At 36.5% G+C, this 19,856-nt stretch overlaps 1 protein-coding gene across 24 annotated transcripts in view; it reads right to left on the reverse strand.

Moving 5' to 3' along the window:
- Nucleotides 1-19,856, reverse strand: part of LRMDA (leucine rich melanocyte differentiation associated) — a 630,413-nt gene that overhangs the window by 76,857 nt on the left and 533,700 nt on the right. For 23 of the 24 annotated variants that reach the window (XM_064430376.1, XM_064430402.1, XM_064430374.1 and 20 more), the window contains one exon: nucleotides 18,265-18,349. The exons of the other annotated variant lie outside the window; for it this stretch is intronic. In XM_064430376.1, the coding sequence (XP_064286446.1) occupies nucleotides 18,265-18,349 (85 nt within the window). Of the gene's footprint in view, nucleotides 1-18,264; nucleotides 18,350-19,856 lie in introns of those variants that run through there. 24 annotated transcript variants of the gene reach the window in all.

Raw genomic sequence — 19,856 nt, forward strand, 5'->3', positions numbered from 1 at the left:
GTAGCTCCATAAATTTAGTCAGAGAGGAAAGATATCAAAAAAAATTCTTACACAAAATTATGACAACCAAGTGATTTGCAAACTGCCTGAATCTGCACAATCTGTAAGAGGGAAATCACTGATGTGCAATGTTAAACACATAACTACCAGTTTCTATGAAACTTTATGAAAAGAAAGGAAGCTGCAAAACGTGGTTCCGGTGTTGATTATCACATACAGACATGATAAACAAATCTGACTACAACATGGGCATGCACAGATTTTATTTAAAAATCACCTGAGTAATAATATTTATTTGAAAAGAGTGTTCTGTGATAGAGCAGAAGCAGCAAGCTTTTAAATTCTCAGCCATGAAAACTCATCTTACACTTTCTCTTACACTTGCAGGTATAGGAAGAACTACCCTCCACTCTGTAGCTCTAGAACCTCCATGCAATACCACGTCTCATGAAGTATTTTTCTTTTTAACTGATGAGGACTAGGAACCAACTTTCAAGATTGTTATAAGAATTGGCCAGCAATCACACAGCTTCATTTTGCATGCCTATGATCAAAAAGGATTTCTCACTGAACAGAACTGAAATTACAACTTCAGAACAGACTTTAGAATAGAATTATCAGCCATGAAAGAATCAGAAGCAATAAAAAAAAGTATAATCAAGAATAATCTAAACATAAGGTACTTCTTCCAAATAGTGCAAACTTATGTTTCTGCCTTCATCTTCCTTCTCTTGTCCCCTTCATGCTCCTAAATATTTCTGGTATTATTCAAATTGCCTAAATAAAATTCATGCATAAGAAACTCTTTTGCCTAAATACATGAGGGCTTATTACCACATTTCTTTACTGGCACAAAATCTGAGAAAAGCCTCAAGGTGCAAATGATCTGCAGTCTATTTAACATCATGGTTATTTATTTTTATGGGCACTCATTATTACTCTTTACCCTAAATTATAGGTACATTCCTGGCTCCATTTCCCACTATTCCATAATCTTTATAATAATATGGGTTTTCAGATTTCCAAATCCTCCTCAATACCTCATCAATCAAAAATGCATGCAACATCCACTATTTGTTATACTGGGCAGAGAGAGCAAACCATGGGACCGCAGCTTGGAGCTCAGATAAAGACTTTACTCATATCCAGGACTGGGATACATGCCATAGCTTTGGTAGCATTTACTAAGGAAACCTGTTTTGCAATATCTTAAACAGAGTCTTTGCATACAAACTGATATGCACTGAATTAGTGTTTAAATACCACGGTTCCTATTTTATTATGGATTAAGTGCTGAACTAGTTCTGTCAAGTTCAGAACAGTATGCCATAATTTTGACTAAATCTAAGCCCATGCATCTTTTTCCATGGAAACAGTATTACAAGCATGCCCATTTCTCCCATCACAGAAAAATTTCATTAATATTTTGATAAACAGCAGTTATGCTATAGTACTTTATACCCACAACAGCATCAGAAATGACACAGCACCACAAACGATCACATAACACTTAATTTTGTGGACAACTCAGAAAACTATAGTTTGCATGATTTCGAGTTTTGGGCTTACTGGACAGGAGAAAAACTTGTGCCTTGATGAAAAAGCCCTGGGCTTACTAACAATGTATCCATTAAAGCTGAGCTGTGTTGCTGTCATGGTCTTTACCCTACCTTTAGAAAGGAGGGAGTTTGAACAGGCTGAATAATAAGGTATTGGTCCTTTCCTGAAACTATGTTTTTTAATTGCTAAAAGGAAAAACTGGTCCAAAAAAGGGATCTGTTTGTAAAAGTCAAGTCTTCTTAATGACACTTCATCATATATGCAAATGAAAATAATTTATATAAAATGCAAATTTTGCAGCACCAAGACACCCCCTCCAAAATCCACTACTGATGAGAGTCTCCTAGAAAAATCTCTATGATTTAGAAGAGACTAACCTCTAACCTTTGCAAATTTAGTTTATTTGCATTGATGGTTCCTTGATGTGCTCAGGAAGTTAATGATGTCCCAAACTGTTAATTTTCACCTGCCACTCTACATTCTCCCTCACCTATTTCTCTTGTTGATTTTGCAGTCCATGAGCTTTATACATCAAGATTTACACCTCTTTATTGAACTGTGTAGGCTTTGAAGACTATACAGTGTTTCTGGCCAAGCTTAAATATGCTCTCTTTATGGGAAGAATTAAAAATTATACAAATATATTGATAGATTGTAAAAATAGAATTGAAAAGGGCAAGTCGGAATGATCCACACATGGAGAACTGATCCTTGATACTATGAAAACAAGCTTTGTGGATAGTGGTGATAAAGGACATATCATTACAATTATCTAGGAAGTATGTAGGCCTCTGACATGAGTACTTTTATTGGAAGGGGTATTCTAGTTATTAAATCTGCAGTCCAAGCAGAGATACTTAAAACCATACAGTGCCACAAACATTTTGGCTAAACCACTGTAGGTGGTGCTTTCTGCCTCATCTTGTCAAATATGAAAGTAAGCAAAACAATAATTTTTTTCTATCTGTTATTCACAGCCTGTCTTGTCCATTTAACTAATTAAATGCATCAGGCCATGGATAACTTCTTGATACACATATGCTTGACAAAGGGCCCACAAAAGACTTCAGTATTCCCAAATAAGATGACAATACAACTGTGAGAGAAAAATGCTCTTTTATACATTCATAACCAGAAATCATAACATCCTCAGGGACAGTAAAGGACACATAGTATTATCCTTTTTCTCCAAATTAGCATACATTTCATCAAAATTCTTGGGTCTCACTAAGAAACACTGACTTTTCAGTAGAAATGCCATTTACATCAATAACAGATAAAAATATATAAATAAAATGAAACTTCTTAAGGCATGCAATAATCCTGCTGTAATAGCAGCATAAATCCCTTTGTTTTTTTTTTCTCACTTAGAACCAACACAGGGGAAAAGTGATGTGGGGGAGAGCACTCAAGATGACAAAAGAGAAGGCAAGTCTCATGAGCTTCACTAAGCAACGCTCACCCATTATGCTCACCTGAGTCAAAGATGCTTACAACTTGTTAGCACCACAAATATCCAGATAGATTCTGACCCACAGAGGGTTGCAGACAAGAAGAGGAAACACATCCCATGAGCAGAATTACTAAATCTCTCTCTAAACAAATACAAAGACCGGCAGGTGCCAGATCCTCTGTTAATTGTGCCCCAAGGCTCTAAAGCTCCCTGCCTTATGACATTAGATCATAAGGCTCTCTTCCTTCCCTGCTTTCAAAATTCCCATTCTTTCAAGCTTATTCACTAGTTTAGCTGAGTTCCACAGACTATTGCATTGTAGGTGCCCAGAGACAATCTACATAAAAGCTATTTCATAAATGCAGATTGCTTTGTCAGTCAGAATCTCCTCACTGCCTCTGATTTGTTACCAAAGCAGCTCTTCAAGCCTTTTCTTAAATTTTGTTTGTTTTTTTTTTTTTTTTTTGTTATGTATGAAGTATCATGGCAACAGCATATGAAAACAGTACATTAAAAATCTTAATTTAACTATGCAACAAGTCAGTTAGAAGAGGTTTTAAAATGGCTCAAGAACACACAAAAACTCATTAAGTGCAACCCTAATAATATTTCCTGAGTTTTTCAAACAATCTGTGTAATTGACCTTAAAGTTCCTCTGGTTTTTCATACTCACATGTAATGTCTTTCAGATTGGTAAGAGAAAACACTCAATTCTGCTTGTCTAGGCTTCTCAGAGTATTAGAGTTACATGAGGGAAAAGGTAAAAGCACAAGTTGACTAATGAAATCTGTGAGAATGTGCTTTTTTGTCTAAATATTGGAGTGATTGTCAAGGAGACAGAAGCTCTGACCGTATTTCACCGTCAAATTATGATTGTCATTGTTCATAGACTAAAAGAAATCTGACAGGCATCCTAAGATTTAAGATTCTTAAGTATCTTTTCAATGACATATTTCAGTGCATGTGATTACTGAAATTACAACATGATCTATTTCACACTGCCCCCCTTCCCCTTCTAATTTAAACATGTTATCTATCAAGCTCTCATTAGAGAGGTTAAATCTTATCAAGCTATTCTTAAGCAACTCCAAGTCTATTTTCAAATCAAGAATCACCAAAATAGTAGTACTGATGATGATCAATCAAAACATTGAAACTACTTCACGAGAGCAGCAGAAAGTTTGCATATATCTTGGATATTCACCCATATGCTTCTGTTCATTCAGTTGCCATGCAGAGCTTGGCAAATGACATCAAATACACAACACCAGTGTTTGCATAAAGGCACTGCAGTGTCTATAACTTGGCACTATGGGTGGAGTTCATACTTTGGAGGAGCTAATTCTCTGAGTTACTCTCCTGTTACTCTCAACAAACTTTTAAGCTGCTTGGGGCTGCACTTTAGGATGTGTTGCCAAATGACATATTGTCTAACTGTGATGCTTAAAAAAGTCTGTGCCCAGTTGATGTGTTTTGCCTATAGGAAAGTGAATCTTATATTCTTCCACACTGACCTCAATTTGCTCCCAAGATGCCTGAATCTCATAATAAGGAATATAGCTGTAGCTCAGTGAGTAGGCGAAGGTGCTTCCCTCAGCTCAGAGACAATGGCTGACTGTTGGAGCATATGACACGTGTGCATACACACAACTTCACATTCTCCAAGATTTTAAATTAACAGTACAGAAATATGGCTTAGCAATTGATTTGGAATGAATTTATGAGAAGTATCAAAACAGCAATAACTCATCACCTATGACATCATAGCCTCTACATGTATATGTATCTTGTTTCCCTCCCCTTCAACATTTCATTACTCTGCAAGTGAAGACTTGGCTGAAAATCTGAAAAGCCTCATCATATATCCAGCCACATGTGCATGGCTAAAACACCTGCAGGCAGTTGTTTTAAGGCATAGAGATGTCTAGCATGTGTATGGATTTCCTCCCCATAATCTGTTCAGGTTTAACTACAGCCACAAGGAGAAATTACCTAGAGATTCCCCTCTTGTACTAACATATTTTTTTCCAACACAGTATTTCTAACCTATGCATCAGAGAAACCCTTCTTTAGACTGACTGAAAAATCTTTTCTATTAAGCATATGAGATTTGGGAACAGACAAGAAACAAGAGTCAGGTATCTTTTTTATTAAGAAATAATAGAATTTAAAAAAAAAATCTCAAATTTCATAAATTAGGGCTGTTCAAAGTACCTACAAGGTGGTATTAAATAGTTTCCATTGGAAGTTAAAAACTTCAGGTAAAGAATGTGCTACTTAATTTACTTGAAGGAACACAAAATAATATTTTGGCATTGCTTTTCATTTCATTCTTTGCTCCATTACCATACTTAAAAAACACTTCCACCAAAAGGTAGATCGAACTTCACAGATCAGAACTTGCTCTTGCACCTTTATTTATTTAAAAGCATTCTCTGAAGAAGGTCCCATTAACATTCAGTGTTATCAGAATAATTCTGATTTCATTTTAACCAACTTATATTACATAAGCTAGAACAGTTATATGGATTTTAAAACTGGGTTCCCTACTGTCAAGACCTGATTTTAGGAATCAGATGCTCATTGCCTTCCCAGATTTTCTAAATGAGATTGAAGTGATGCACAACTTTAGATTGAATGCCTTAGAAGCCAGCATCTTCTAAAATTGCTGCAGAATGGCTCTACATTTGCTCTCTCACATCCATAGGGACAAATCCTGAACAACTCACAGAACGTCAGAGCAGCAGTATCAAGGTTTTCACTTTCCTGCCTGTGCTACTGAAAAACAGAATGACAGACTAAGACTCAGTTCCCTGGTGGAACACTGTGGCTCCTTTAGGTGGTATGTTCACAAAAAATATAAAAAAATTTAGATCCTAAATATTAATCTGTCAGGAAAATCCTGTCTCCATTCAGGATGGATGATCTGAGGTTACAAGTGCATTCCTGCTTGTGAAAGAAAGATTCCTTCTCCTACACACATCTTCCACTCAGTGCACTCCTTATCAACCGCAGCAAGCTGGGATCTATTCTCACTGACAAAGTCACTTCTAGAACTCTTTGAAATTTTCTTATTACTCTGCAAAACATACCAGTGTTTTGCATATTTTCTTTATTTATTTGCTAAACTGCAGTCTGTTTTAGCTTCTTGTGGGAACAACTTCTGCCTGAATTATGGTTCCTGCATCTCCTAAATGAATGCCATCTCCAAATCTTGCAAACTGTCTTTACTAGTTCATTTCATCCAGAAGTTTTGTTTGAAGGATTATCTTCCCTAAACATGCAGACAGCAGGAAAAAAACCCAAACAAACTTTTATCAATGGTTGGCAGGATAAAAGAATTATCAGACACTGAAAATATATCAAACACACCCTCCTTTGTGGCATCTCCTGATGTCCTAATTCTTCTCATAATATTCTCATGATGTTCTATTTTGTCTCATTCTCTTTTGAATAAAGCCATTATACGCCTTTATAACAAATAGATTTTTCAACACAAACAAATTAATTTAGCTGACAGCTTCTCTTCCACTTTACTACTGAACACACCCTTAAAGGAAAGGAATTACTTTTTGTATTGCCGGTGGAACAAAAGTGAAGAGGAAGCAACAGTAAAGGGACTCCTTCAGCTATTCTCCACACTTCTGCTGCCATTGTTATCTAGCATCAGATTACAGGACAGAGGTAAACTTTACATCCACAATTTTCAGCTGAGTGGACGTCCACACATCTCCTTTTTACCTTACTGTAATCTCACTTGGTATTTGTTTTTTTGTCATGTACTTTACATCAGTAAAGGCATTTGGTAGGTGCATTTGGCAGCACCAAATTGCTTCTGAATGATGTAATAGCTTATAGTTAATCTACTAATTCTAAATTGCTGTCTTTTTGCCCCCATCAAATTTATCATTTATTACCATTAAGACAGACACAATCTGCCAAATTAATTAATTATATGGATTTGGGAGGGACAGGAAGGTGTATTTGGTTTGTTTGGTGTGTGTGGAGGGGGTTTTTGGAACCTCTTGGCTTTAAGACAGATTCCAATTCTTCCATTGGAGCCCAAGGAATTATTTCCACTGAGCCCACTCCTTTTATTTCATGGAAACCAAATGTACTGTTAAGCCTGACTGTTCCCACTCATAATTCAGTAAAAAAAAAAACATCCAGAAGTTGCCTCTCTCCTGTGAGGAAAGGTAGAGCTGGGATAGATGCAGTTTTCCTAAGCACAGCTGACTGAAGAAGGTACAGTCACTGCTGCTGCAGCCAAGCCAGCGTGGGGAAATCCAGCACATTGCTGTGGTAGCCCTGCAATTTTGGTATGCACATATTCCAACTCCTCTCAGGCAAGAGGGAACTCTAATTTAGCTCTCTATTAGATGTGAGAAGCCGTGTCTAGTAACAGAAATGGTTCTGAAAGAGGCAGCCTGGGACATGTGCTCTTTCCACATCTCTCTACATGGCCTGACACTGAGGAAAAGTAAAAAAAAAACCAAAAAACAAACAGAGACTGCAGTCTTGTTTGGTCTTTAAGTAGACATCAGAAGGTTGCTTGCACCCCCTCTGTAAGCATTCCTGTGAAAGGACTTGTATTCACCAGCCTTACATTTTTCCAGCCTACTGTGCTAAATATCATCATGGCAATTGGAGGCATTCTAACAGAACTGCAATACAAATCTGTTTCACTTGAGAAGCAAAGCCTACAGTTCCTTAGGCTTTATAACCCAGCGCTTAGTACAAATTCACTGAATTTTTCCAATGCTTCACTATGTGATTTTAGGAGTCTATTTTCCCCAGTGGCACGCAAGTACTAAAATTGCACTACATTGCATTTTGCTCTCAGTGGGTGGGAAAGTGAATACTCAATGGGTTATTTTCCATTCTTTATTTTGGTTTTATGCAGCCACAGGTGGGGGGTCTTTCAGGTGGCTGCCTAGGTTTACTAAGCACTTTAGAGTCATAGACAAAAAGGGTGTTACAAAACATACCAGTGTTGTCAATCACACAGTAAAAGAAATTCATTCTGTGTAAATAGAAACAATTTTCGAGATATCTCAGACTGTAAAAGGTAACACAATGAATATCAACAAAAAAAAAGGATCAGCCATCCTCTGTTTGGTAAGGGACATAAAACAATTGCACTTGTTTATACTTATTATTTACCTCTCTGTCTCCTCCCTTTCTTCTCCCCAGGTGTGATCTCTCTGCTAAAGGGCATACAAAGTTAGTAAAGGATGTCATGGGGCTTCCTATCATTTACTTTTCTTACAATCAAGTTATTAACAGATCACAAAAATATCATGAAACAAGAAAAAAAAGGAAGTCATCAACCTACTTATCATTTGCTTTCAGAGCTCTGAAAGGAACTTTGATCAGTAAATATATTAGATCATGAATACAGATATTCATATCCAGTAAAAAGTTGACAGCTTTCTGTTCTTGCATAAGATCACACAATGAAATCCTCCGAAGTTACCCCTTTCCTTCCTGAAATCAAATTTTAAAAGGGACCCTTCATGCACCTCTACACAGCACACACTCTGAACAACAAAATACAAAATACATTGCATCTTTTTGGCTGCTCATAGTTTGAAAGACACATAGATGTTACAGCAAGATGTGCATGCTATAAAGAGCAAACACACAAGGGGATAAAACAGTTTCACTGCTGTTATGCAGATGGCTGCCCTTCTGACTGTGGAAGAAATTTCTTCCCTCCCCCATTTTTTAAAGCAGACTTCTACATGTGTTGACTGTGTGGGAATTAGTGCTTTTTCAGATGACACCCATATCCTCTTCACTCAGGTCAGTAACACCAACAGGCCAGTGGCCAAAGTCATGTCAGTATTCCATCCATTCTATCCTGGTAAAAAGTCTAAATTCTCAGAGAAACCCAGCTCAAAATGGAATGGCCACATTATTTTAATCACAGGAAATATGAAGAACAATGAACAACATTTGGATGCAGTACTACTTTCTGTGTGCATGCCATTTTCTCAATAGAAGTTTCTGCTATTTAAAAACTGAGATGTACAAACTTGAAAATAAAATTCTATGTCCCATATGTTCAAAAGCCTATATTTGTGCATTTCAAATAGATGGTAGTGCAATAGACAAATTAGTTTTTATAAATAATAATGGTCTGTAAAATATTTTGTGACCATAGAGCAATATCTCAGATGACATCAGTCTTATCTGCAAAAGCAAGAGTCTCCTGAAAATTTCCTCAAAAAATACATTAAACGTAACAACGAAAATTTACATTTTCATTACAGATTCTAATTTTACTGAGAAAACACCATCTTTCACATTTCCAACATTTGCTACACAGACCCTTAGCATGGGGCAGATATTTATTACCTCTGGAATTAAAACATACTCATATGAAAAAATATTCAAATGGAACATGCACCATAAAGATTTTTTTAATTTTTTTCCCTTTAACCAATAATATAAAGCTTCATTCTGTCTGTGTACTACAGAACAGTACAGGCTGTATGGAATATATCAACACGTGTCTATATGTTATTAAAAACAGTAAATTCCCATTTAAACAAGGGCTACAATCTGTGCACTAAACACCCATTAATGGTTATGAATCAAAAAAAAAGGGGGGGACTTGCAGCAGGTGTGCATATCTAGGAATTTCAATACATTGTAAAACTGTCTGTAGCCAACAGCTTCATCATTTGGCCTTTCTGAGCTTGGAGACAGGCAATTTTTCATGATTTTACTATTTCTGGCCAAACAAAAAGTTTTTAATTAAATATACCACATGATTCCAGATGTTTGTTTATTTGTTCCAATGAGGCCATAAAAATGCCTGAATGATAAAATTGGAGGACTCCTGCAAAAACAGGCTAGACTAGAGTGCTAACTAAACATGGGGATCTCTCGGGAGACTGTATCTGCACAGCACTGGTGTGCTTTGAACCAATTTCTTTGGAAGAGCTGTAATACTGTGGCTGATGACTGGAATTCTTTATTGTAAAAAATTATAAGGTCAAGTGGCAAATTTACTACTTTCGTTTGTTTTGGGTTGTTTTTTTTTTTAATTTTCAGTGGCACACATGCTGCATCATCAGCTCTCCTACATATCCAAAGAAGATTTTAGGTTTGGATCCCAAGTTTCCACCTAGAGCAGCCAGGGTTTTCTATATATTTCTGCCATTTTTAAGTCATCCTGCTTTAGCATTCTTATGGTTTCTTATTGCCAGCATGACAAAATGAGCTATGTTGTGAAATATCAGACACTCTCTAGTCTACCAAAAATATGAAGTTACGGGCTTTTTCCTCATTAATCACATTCCCTCTGATGTGACGCTTGTATGGGTGACTTGGGTCTAGACTGCTAGTTTTGGCAAATAGGGAAAAAGTTACAATGAAAAACCTCAGAATGACAAAAATATGGAAAATGGTCAAGTCTTCAACAGTCAGATCAGGGAATGCACACTGTGGAAAAATGAAAGCTTCTATAATATTTAGAAAAAAAATACTGACAATTATGAAAGTCTGCCTGAATCTTAGACTACTAGATACAGAATGTGGATTGTGCACTCAACATCTGAGATTTTTAATAATATTTTAGTCTGAATTTGATTAACCACTTAATTACCCACTTTTTTTTCTTTTAAAATTTTCTTGCAGAGAAACACACATATTTTATTCCCACAGAGACACAGCACACCAGGAAGTGATCCTCTTAGTACTTACTTCTGATCAGCTCAATCACATCCCTTGGGTTCAGTTTCAAACCACAGAACACAGAGAAGGCTCACAAATTAAAATATGCTGTCATTTAAAACCAAATCTTAACTTTTCTGGCCATCAAGAAAGACTTTACACAAAACTGCAAGTCACTTTATATATCATCCCCACCTCATTTACCCCAACTTACTTTCACATGACTAGTTGCTCCCATCACTGCAATATACAGAAAGATAATACATTTTTATGCTGAAGTTTTAATAATCTACAGTATCCTGATTCAAATCCAACATTCCTTGTATACACAGACAGAAAATTGTTGACCCTGTAAGTGACAAGAATATGAATCCAATGACCCAGAAAATTTATTTCTTGAACCATATTAGTCAAGGTCACATTCAAATCCAACTACAATTTATTCCACATTTGGGAAAGTCATTGTGCTTTACAGAGAAACATGCAGATGCTGGCAGAAATTATCACTACTGAGCAAGTGAGGCAAATTGGTCCACAAACAGCACAGCTATTTGTGGCAGTTCTATTCCAGTAAACAAATAAAGTAGGGCTCAGGAAAGGGACTACATGAGATCCTCCTTAACCTGTTCTTTCATGAATGCCCAGCCAAAAAACACTCCACAGCTGAGAGCTGAGTCGATCACATGTGTGGGCATTGGACCTCTCAGTTCCATTGAAGGGCAAAATTTTTGATTGTATGTCAGTTCACAAAACTGGGAGAGATGGCTAATGCATTTGCAGTCTTGGCAAATACTAATACAGGTGGGCTTCTGTTACCAGCTAGAAGCATTTTACTTGAATACACTTCCCTAAGGAACTGTGCCTTCTAGCATTTCTCCCCACCTACTTTGTTCCATCCAGTCCTTCTACCTATTCTTCTCCCCACAAAGCAAACTTTCAGAAATACTGAGAAAGCAGTAAACTGGAATCCACCCTGGAAAGGAAAAATCATGGTCAGAGCTAAGAAACCAGGCACCCCACTGCACAAACAGAAATGAGTCAGTACATCCACCTCATCTCCCGGTGTAAGGTTCGGGGAGTCTGTGGGCATCAGCAGGAGCACAGGAATGAGAGAAGCCTGCTCTGCCCTTCTCCCAGCTGCACCAGGAACACCTTGCAGCAGAATTTTTTAAGTTTCTACATTACCTTCTCACACATCTGGACTACAAAACCCCTATTCACCTCTGATGGACTTATTTTTCCTTTCACCTCCCCTTAACTAAAGGGAACTGAGACCAGAAAACAGAATATTTTCTTAATCAAGTCTTCTCTCATGCTGATACTTATCGATACCATCACTTTGCTTTCCATGCTTCTCCCATGTGTCTTGAGCTTCCATTAATGTATATTTTCCAAACTAAAAACTAAGGAACTAGAATCCAGTTACTCACTTCATACAGGCAGATCACATGTTTGAGGTTTTTTTCTTTTATAACAGACTTCTCATTTTAGCATTCTCCCAGAATGTCAAAGAAGAGGATTTCCACCCACTCCCCTTGAGGCTAAGTCATGACCACATCACATCTCACTGTTGGGACACATTTCCTGGCACTAATAGGAAATGTCACAGCTTATTTTTGAGTGTTCCTTCCCTGGAAAATATGATCTTGTCTGTTCCATGCTATTGAGAACTTTTTTTTTTGTTTGTTTGAGGTTATTCATCTCACGATGAGAAGATCCTGGCCTAAGATGTCTTCAGTCCAGGACACACCACAACATAATCCAGGTTAAAAATTATGGTATTTTCAAAGGACACTTTATGTAAAACAATAAAGAAAATATCTCACTATTCACAGCATCTTTTCCTGATACAGAACTTTCATATAGTGCATCTGCTTGTAATTTTCTTTTTTATCCTATCCTTAGTTATTAAACAAGTTAAAGAAAATACATCTTATATACGTAGATGGATACACTTTGTTAGCTGAATGATAAAGTACTAACCATAGGTTTTTTGGGGGTTTGGGGTTTTTTGACAGAATACAACGCCTTATGCATTTACACAGAAAAATCAATTGACAAGCATAAAGTGCAGTTCACACTAAGAAAACTAACTAATTATGATAAGTTGCTACATAAATTGCTTTGCAACTTCCCCAGCAATCAATTTCAAACTCTAAATAAGCCTCTGGCTTGAAAACACAATGAGTACCTAACAAGTGTGTCAATAACAACAACAGAGAGGACCACAATGATAATATAAACAGGATACTTATCTTTCTGGAAGTAAGGTTTAGGCAAACCAATTTCCTTTTCTTTTTATGTCTGTGATCTAAAGACAGCATTTTCACAATGCATGTGTAAAAGAACTTTGTGTATTAACATTTATTATTAAGAGGTGCATGTCAATTTTACAATTTTACTTCAAATATTTTAAAGTGATATATTAAAACTCTTGACCAAATTCTGGAAGGATTGATAGACATTATTATTTCCATATGAACCTAGGAATATTTATAAAGTATGATCAAGCTGAGTAAATTGAAACAGAACAGATAAATCCTTGGAGAATAATGACTTTAATTATACTACTCCCTCTGGCTATCCAAAATTGCTAGTTTTTTCCTTCAACACCAAATTTTGAAAGTACTGGATATCCTTCAACACCAAATTTTGAAAGTAGTAGACATCCCTCAACATGTACTGGATTGTGAACTCCTGCCCAACTGGATCGCTAAACCCTTGTGCATTCTGTAGTCCACTTTTATCTTGGTCAGTACTTACCTAAACTCCTACAAAGCTACTAGCTGGTTTTGTGTGTGGCACGCCCCAACAATCAATCAGGAGGAATTTTGTATGAATATACAAGTCATTAGTGAAAATGTACTATGCCAAATACTCTGGATACAATAGCAGTGTAACAATCACAGAGAAGGGAAATATTGCAATTTCAGGTGTCTCGCTATGATTATGATTGTTTGCTGAAGAATGGGAAAGTTTGAAAAGATTATCATTCCAAAAGAAACCATCAGCACAACTCTGTTAGACAAAGAGAAACTGAGAGCAAAAGGAACCTCTCACTTCCTTTGTTTAAAAAGGCTCTATAAAATTACTTTTAGAAGGTTAATAAGAAGCTTCAAAATACTCTGTTCTTGGATTTGAATGCAGTTGATGACTTTCAAGATCAGATCATAAAAGAAGAAAACACATCTGTCAGTTGATTGAAACATATTGGTAGAATAAATACCAATTTTTCATTTGGGCATTCATCATTCAAACATAAGACAATGTAATGACTGCACACACCAGAATGCTTGGATAATTAACTGTACAGACACCAAAACAGGATAGTGGGTTTGTTCAGAAAGTTCTTACAAGTCATAATTGATTAGACCTATTAAACCTTGGCCTAAATCCAAGCTAAGGTTCTAAAACCTACTTACATAAATACAGGGTTAGTTTTTAATGGAAACTGCTTCTTCTTCCTTTTACCAGTAAGCTATAGGGTAGGCTTACCAGTGTTTTTTCCCAGAAACAAGAGCACAGAAAAGGAGGAGTCACCTGTAAAAGGTTACTGGAAACCAAATGGCTTTGGCAAATTAGTATGTTTCCAAGTAAATCAGGTAATAGACAATGTTATAAAATAACTGTTATACAAAAGGCATCCAGCACATGTTTTTGTATGGGAAAAACAGATTTTCATGATAGCCATGATTTAGTGATATTGCTTCTGAAGAGATAGAATGATAAAATGCTATTTTCCCCATCAACTGGAAAGCACTGTTCTTTTTAGAAGGTAATTTGAGTTTGAATGCTTACACATAAAGCAAGGATGCCATTATAAAAAAACAAACATACAACTTGAGTGGGGTGAAGAGTGAGAGGCCTTTTTCCACATATCAGACAAATTATCCTCACAACTGCATTATTTTGACTTGAATTTTTTTTATCAATGTCAACTATGTTAAGAATGTAAGTTTCTATTTTCAGATATGTTCCCAGTTAATAAATTATCAATAAGGAACAGAAGGGCACATATATACAAATCACTAGAAAAAAATTACACAAGTCCAAAACTTTTTGGGCCAATTTCTTCTGAAAGTCACTACATATCATCAGTTTTGTAGCACATGGCCATTTCTATTTAAAAAGTACAATAAGTAACTGCTCTGTTTGATTTTTTTACCTTAAAGCTAAATCTGAGAAAAAGCAGACAGGAATGTGGGGTGTATATATTTGACTTCACAAAAAAATTTGAAAGCTAGAACCATAGAAGCAGTGTATAGTTTATAGAAAGAAAAGAAGCACTTTTATGACAGGAGGCTGTATCTTTGAACTGACTTCTTTTAACCAGGTGAGAGAACTGCACAAACTTCCCCAAAGTAAATCATTGGGTTCTAAATCCATATAAAGTAAAATACAAAATCCTGCTTTAACAAAGATCAAGGGAAAACCCTTAGAAGTTTGAGATCTTTGTTTTGGAATCAAAACAAAAATACAGCCAGTTATAAAATTACCGCCTTGGAAGCCTTGTCTAACAGGATAGCAATTAGAATTCATAAAGAATCCAGTCATTTTGCTGTCAGATGCCCAACATCTAAGCAGAAGACCTTTAGATTTTTTACTGAAAAATATGATCATTGGGACTGAGGTAAAGTTCAACTTAGAAAAGTGGGCAATAGTCTAAGCAACACTGCAATACAAGGGAAAACAAATTTCCCAAGATGGGGAAAAAATGTTAAAGCTTAAAAACGTGATGGAATATTTATTTCTCTCATCATGTACTTATACACTCAAGCATCATAACACTCAATAAATTTGCAGTGATCCTTCCATATTATTCCATGCAGACATCACACTGTCATATGCTGTTTCTGTGGGCTTTGAAAGGGAGAGCGAGATTTTCACCATTCCTAAAATTGTTTATACAAAATATGGAGCCTAAAGGACCAGATCCTGACTGGAAATTATATACTGCATGCATTAACATAAAAGCTGTAAGAAACATGGTGCAACCCACACATAATTATATGTTTTTGTTCTCCTTGTAAAAAATCATAGCTAAATAGAGTGACAAATGTCCAAGTGAAACTGTACCAAACAAATACATCCAGCTTGCTTCTGCTACCCCTCCCAGTCCCCTAAAAATCAATTTACAGCTGTACCAAACCATTTGCCAGACTTCATGATTCTGGTAAACAAGTTTCTCCAGGGACAAATTACACTCACAAACTTACAGCATTCTTCATTCCAGTATGCACTGAAAACCGCCAATATTTACATATGCAACAGCTGATTCAATTCCACTTTACAACACTGAAAGCATTCCGTGAAGAAAAAAATTGAAGATATTCAGAACCTAAAATAGCAAGCTTAAGTATTTAATTCTTTCCTTGGAGATTTTTCTATTGACTGCAATTAATCTTTTATGGGCTTGGGAACTTGGGAACTTTTCTTTGTATAAAAGAAGAAGATTGAGTTAATGGGCCATGCCAGCAGGTTGTTCTAAGCTTGGAATCAGTTCTTCCAAGACCTGGAATTTTGGAAAGTGTCCTTAATTATTTCCTTGTGAATACACATGTATACGTACACACATACAGATATAGAGATATATATACACACACCCTAATTCAATCATATTAACAATGTCTCTTTAAGAACCAATTTTGCCCTTTCTTTGGATGACATGCTCCTCTCCCTTCTCTTTATTTATAACTGTGCTTAATCACAAGGAAATTTGCAGCATATTTAGCATGCAGAGCAGAATATTTCTGGGAAGAGTAAAGACAGAAGTAATAAAAATTATGTGAACTGCTAAGGGTAGAAAGTTGGTGATTTGGGGAATGTAATTTTCCTCTTTCATGGCAAGGGGGCAGGCATTCTGAAACCCTGGTGAGGACAGTATGTACTCAGAGCCTGGCAAGATCCCACTCTGAACAAACACTTGCTGGACATGTCTGCAACACCTACTGCAGCCACACAACTGCTGTGTTGCAAGAGGAGTCAATCAATAATGCAGGCACACAGACTTTGATCCAACACTACAGGCATTTCTTTTGTCAAGTTAGAAAACAAAATCAGCCATGAAGCCACACTATTACCTAAATAAAAAATCTGAAAATACCTGGCTTTTAAGGGTACCTTGAAAGTATTTCTGGAGAATGCAGGTATTTTTCAAGATTCTGTCATTCTATTTATTGTGTTAGTAGACTCTAGCCATTTAAGCCAACACCAGTAATCCAGCCTCAAAGGCAACATGTTTATCTGCAAATCAAAGCTTAGCTTATCTTGGGGGTGGGGCAGGGGAGGAGGGACAGTGGAGAGGAAGGGCACTGGGTTGCACGTTTTTTGTGGGGGGAGAGGTTGTTTTTTAATCTCTCAAGTCCAGGTGTGTGCTACAATTCAGGATTTTGGTTGGTCCTTTCTCTTTAAAAAGTATCAGTATCTATGTGAGCTCAGTGCCACCATATAATGCACCCACAGCACTTCTAGGACATCTGATGTCCACCACAGCAATCTTCTAGGACATCTGATTGCACCACAGCAATCTACACCAAGGCCATGATGTAGCTTCATCCTCAGCTCTAGCACAAATGTGATACAGGCTGGAACAAATAAAGTTCTAATCACCTGCTTTCCTCATCCTTCACACCTGAATCACAGATCCTTCTTCAGGTGCATTACCTGCCTGATTCTTTCAGAAGCTAGCAAGTAATATGGAATACTACTAAAGCTGCTTCCATCCTCTGTAGTGCTGCAGAATTTGAACACACATTCAAATTAAGCTACCATCAATTCATAAATATAAGGCTGACTGTGATCCTGCTATCCTAAAAAACCCCTGCCTACAGACAAACGGTTTACATGATCAATTGAGAATCAATGGGTAATGTGGGAAATAAATAAGAGGATTGTTGTTTTGGTTTTAAGATTAAAAAGTGCTGCAAGCTTTACAAATTTCTCCTTTTTGAAAAAAGGGTAAAATCTTGGAATGCACCCTATCCGACTGCTTCAGTTTTTCACCTGTTCCCTGAATTTTTTGTTTCATGGGTATGCAGAAGGAATTTGTAAACTTGCCCAAGGTGCTTTTTTAAGTTCTACGGATTGATGAAAAAGGAAATTGAAAACTGATCCAATTTTAATGTTGAAAAACAGAGAAGAATCCCTTATTATTGCAATGAAAATGTGTTAACATTTCAAAATTATAGTCCTAAATTTCTAAACTGCCAAAAAACTTCACTTAAAAAATATTAGAAAGTTTACAAATTCTCTCAAAATTACCGATGCTACATGTAATCATCTACTTAGCAATGTTTAAGTACTCTAATCTCTTCACATTTTTCTCTCTCTCTCTCACACACACACAAAAATCACTGAGCGTTATTATCCATAGATTTATTTGCTTTCCCGGTAGACTACCTGTAAATCCTATTTAATATGAGTTAAAATCTGTACTCTTGACAGCTATGGTTTTCTCATATAGTGCTTGAAAGGCACGGTGATCTCTGCAAAGTGAAATGCAGCAGTAACTAACACAGAGCAAAGCTGAACACCCTGCACAGCTCATGGCAATAACACGGAGCTCGCACCTCTGTGGTTGGTGAGGTCTCTGGATCCAGAAGGCAGAGGCGTGTAGTGCATCTCTGGAGAGGCAGGGGCAGCAGCACTGGAGGCCTGTGTGACAAAACAAACTGTCAGTGCTCTGGGTGGAGGTCAGTGATCAGGCAGAGCGGATGCACCTGCAGGATCAGCGCTGTGGGTGCAGGTGCACGGAGTTACCAGCCATGAAGGATTAATTTGTTTTTGTTAAGGCTCCTTGCCGCTCCTCAAGGTTGCTGTGCTCACAAGAGTTTACACAATGGCATTATGTATCATTACTGAATGAATATTTTCATACAGCTGACAGCTTAAAAAAATTACTATCTTTGTCAGGAAATCTTTAGGCAATGTCAAAATTGTCCTCTTGTTGAAACAGATTAATATTTACCTAAAGGAAGTTATGACTGAGTCCACATGAATGGATGGAGATAGAAAATAGGAAGTTGGGCTAGGATACTGTACTTTTCAAATCTAAAGAAAAAAACCCCAAATTATTTTCTCATTCCACTTCCCTGTGAGCTAAATGAAGGGACCTATTAAAAGTTATAGTACCTATAATGCAAAGAAGTGTACAAGTATCTAGAATGTTAACAATAAACACTTAAAACCTACAGCAGAAGTCTAATAAAAGAAACAGCTACCCAAAAGTACTTGCTCAGAACCCTTTAAAGTAAAATGCTAAGGGACAAGCAGCCCAAATCTTTCTCCCTAATAAGTCTCAAGACCCTATGATTCTAATTTTAAAAGATTAGACCAAAGAACTATGGTTTACAATAAAGTAACCTTCATCCCATTGGATGTTTCAGCTGAAGGAAAGATGTATATATATACACATATATATATAACGTTAAAAGAAGCCACATTTACCATCTTGCTTTTTAGTTACATAACAGCAGTTAGAAGACATGAAAATAAAGAATTCTGTTGGTGAATATGAATCACGGTCAGTTTTTAAAGTTCAGTTTAACTTTGGTTGGTGACACAGTAGTGACATGTTCAGTTTCAGATACAGAGTTTGCTCTGGAGTATTTACAACCTACCCATTTCAACAGACATAAAAAGATGATGTGTTTAAATAGAAGACACAAAGGACAGCATTCACTGAAAGTTATATGATAATTTCTAACAGAAAAAATAAGGCAAATAAAGAGAAAAATACAAAAGCTAAACTATTTCTCGAATCTCATGATAATTCACTAAAGGGAGTCTTGAGAAAATAATTGCTATTTTCTGTGCAGTTTGTTCCCTAATGATATATTGACTTCTAAGCTGCAAAAGTCAATCAAAGGAATTCACCTCAGTCTTACTGACTTTATAATTGAACATATCCTCAAAATTTATGAACCCATAGGGCCCTTATGTCTGGTTAATATAAAAGTATAAAATAGAGCTACAGTGTTTTGGGAAAGAAAAAGCATAAATACTAATTCAAATTTTAATTACCAGACCAAACCCAAGAACAATAATCACAAATCCATAATAATGAAAGATTATAATGATAATAGTTTGTTAAAGGCTGTAACTTAGAAATCTTCCTTGTTGTAGCTGTTGGACTCCTAAATGATAGCACATAAAATGTTAA

The sequence above is a fragment of the Passer domesticus genome, chromosome 8, assembly GCF_036417665.1.
Source record: "Passer domesticus isolate bPasDom1 chromosome 8, bPasDom1.hap1, whole genome shotgun sequence".
Taxonomy (NCBI): Eukaryota; Metazoa; Chordata; class Aves; order Passeriformes; family Passeridae; genus Passer; species Passer domesticus.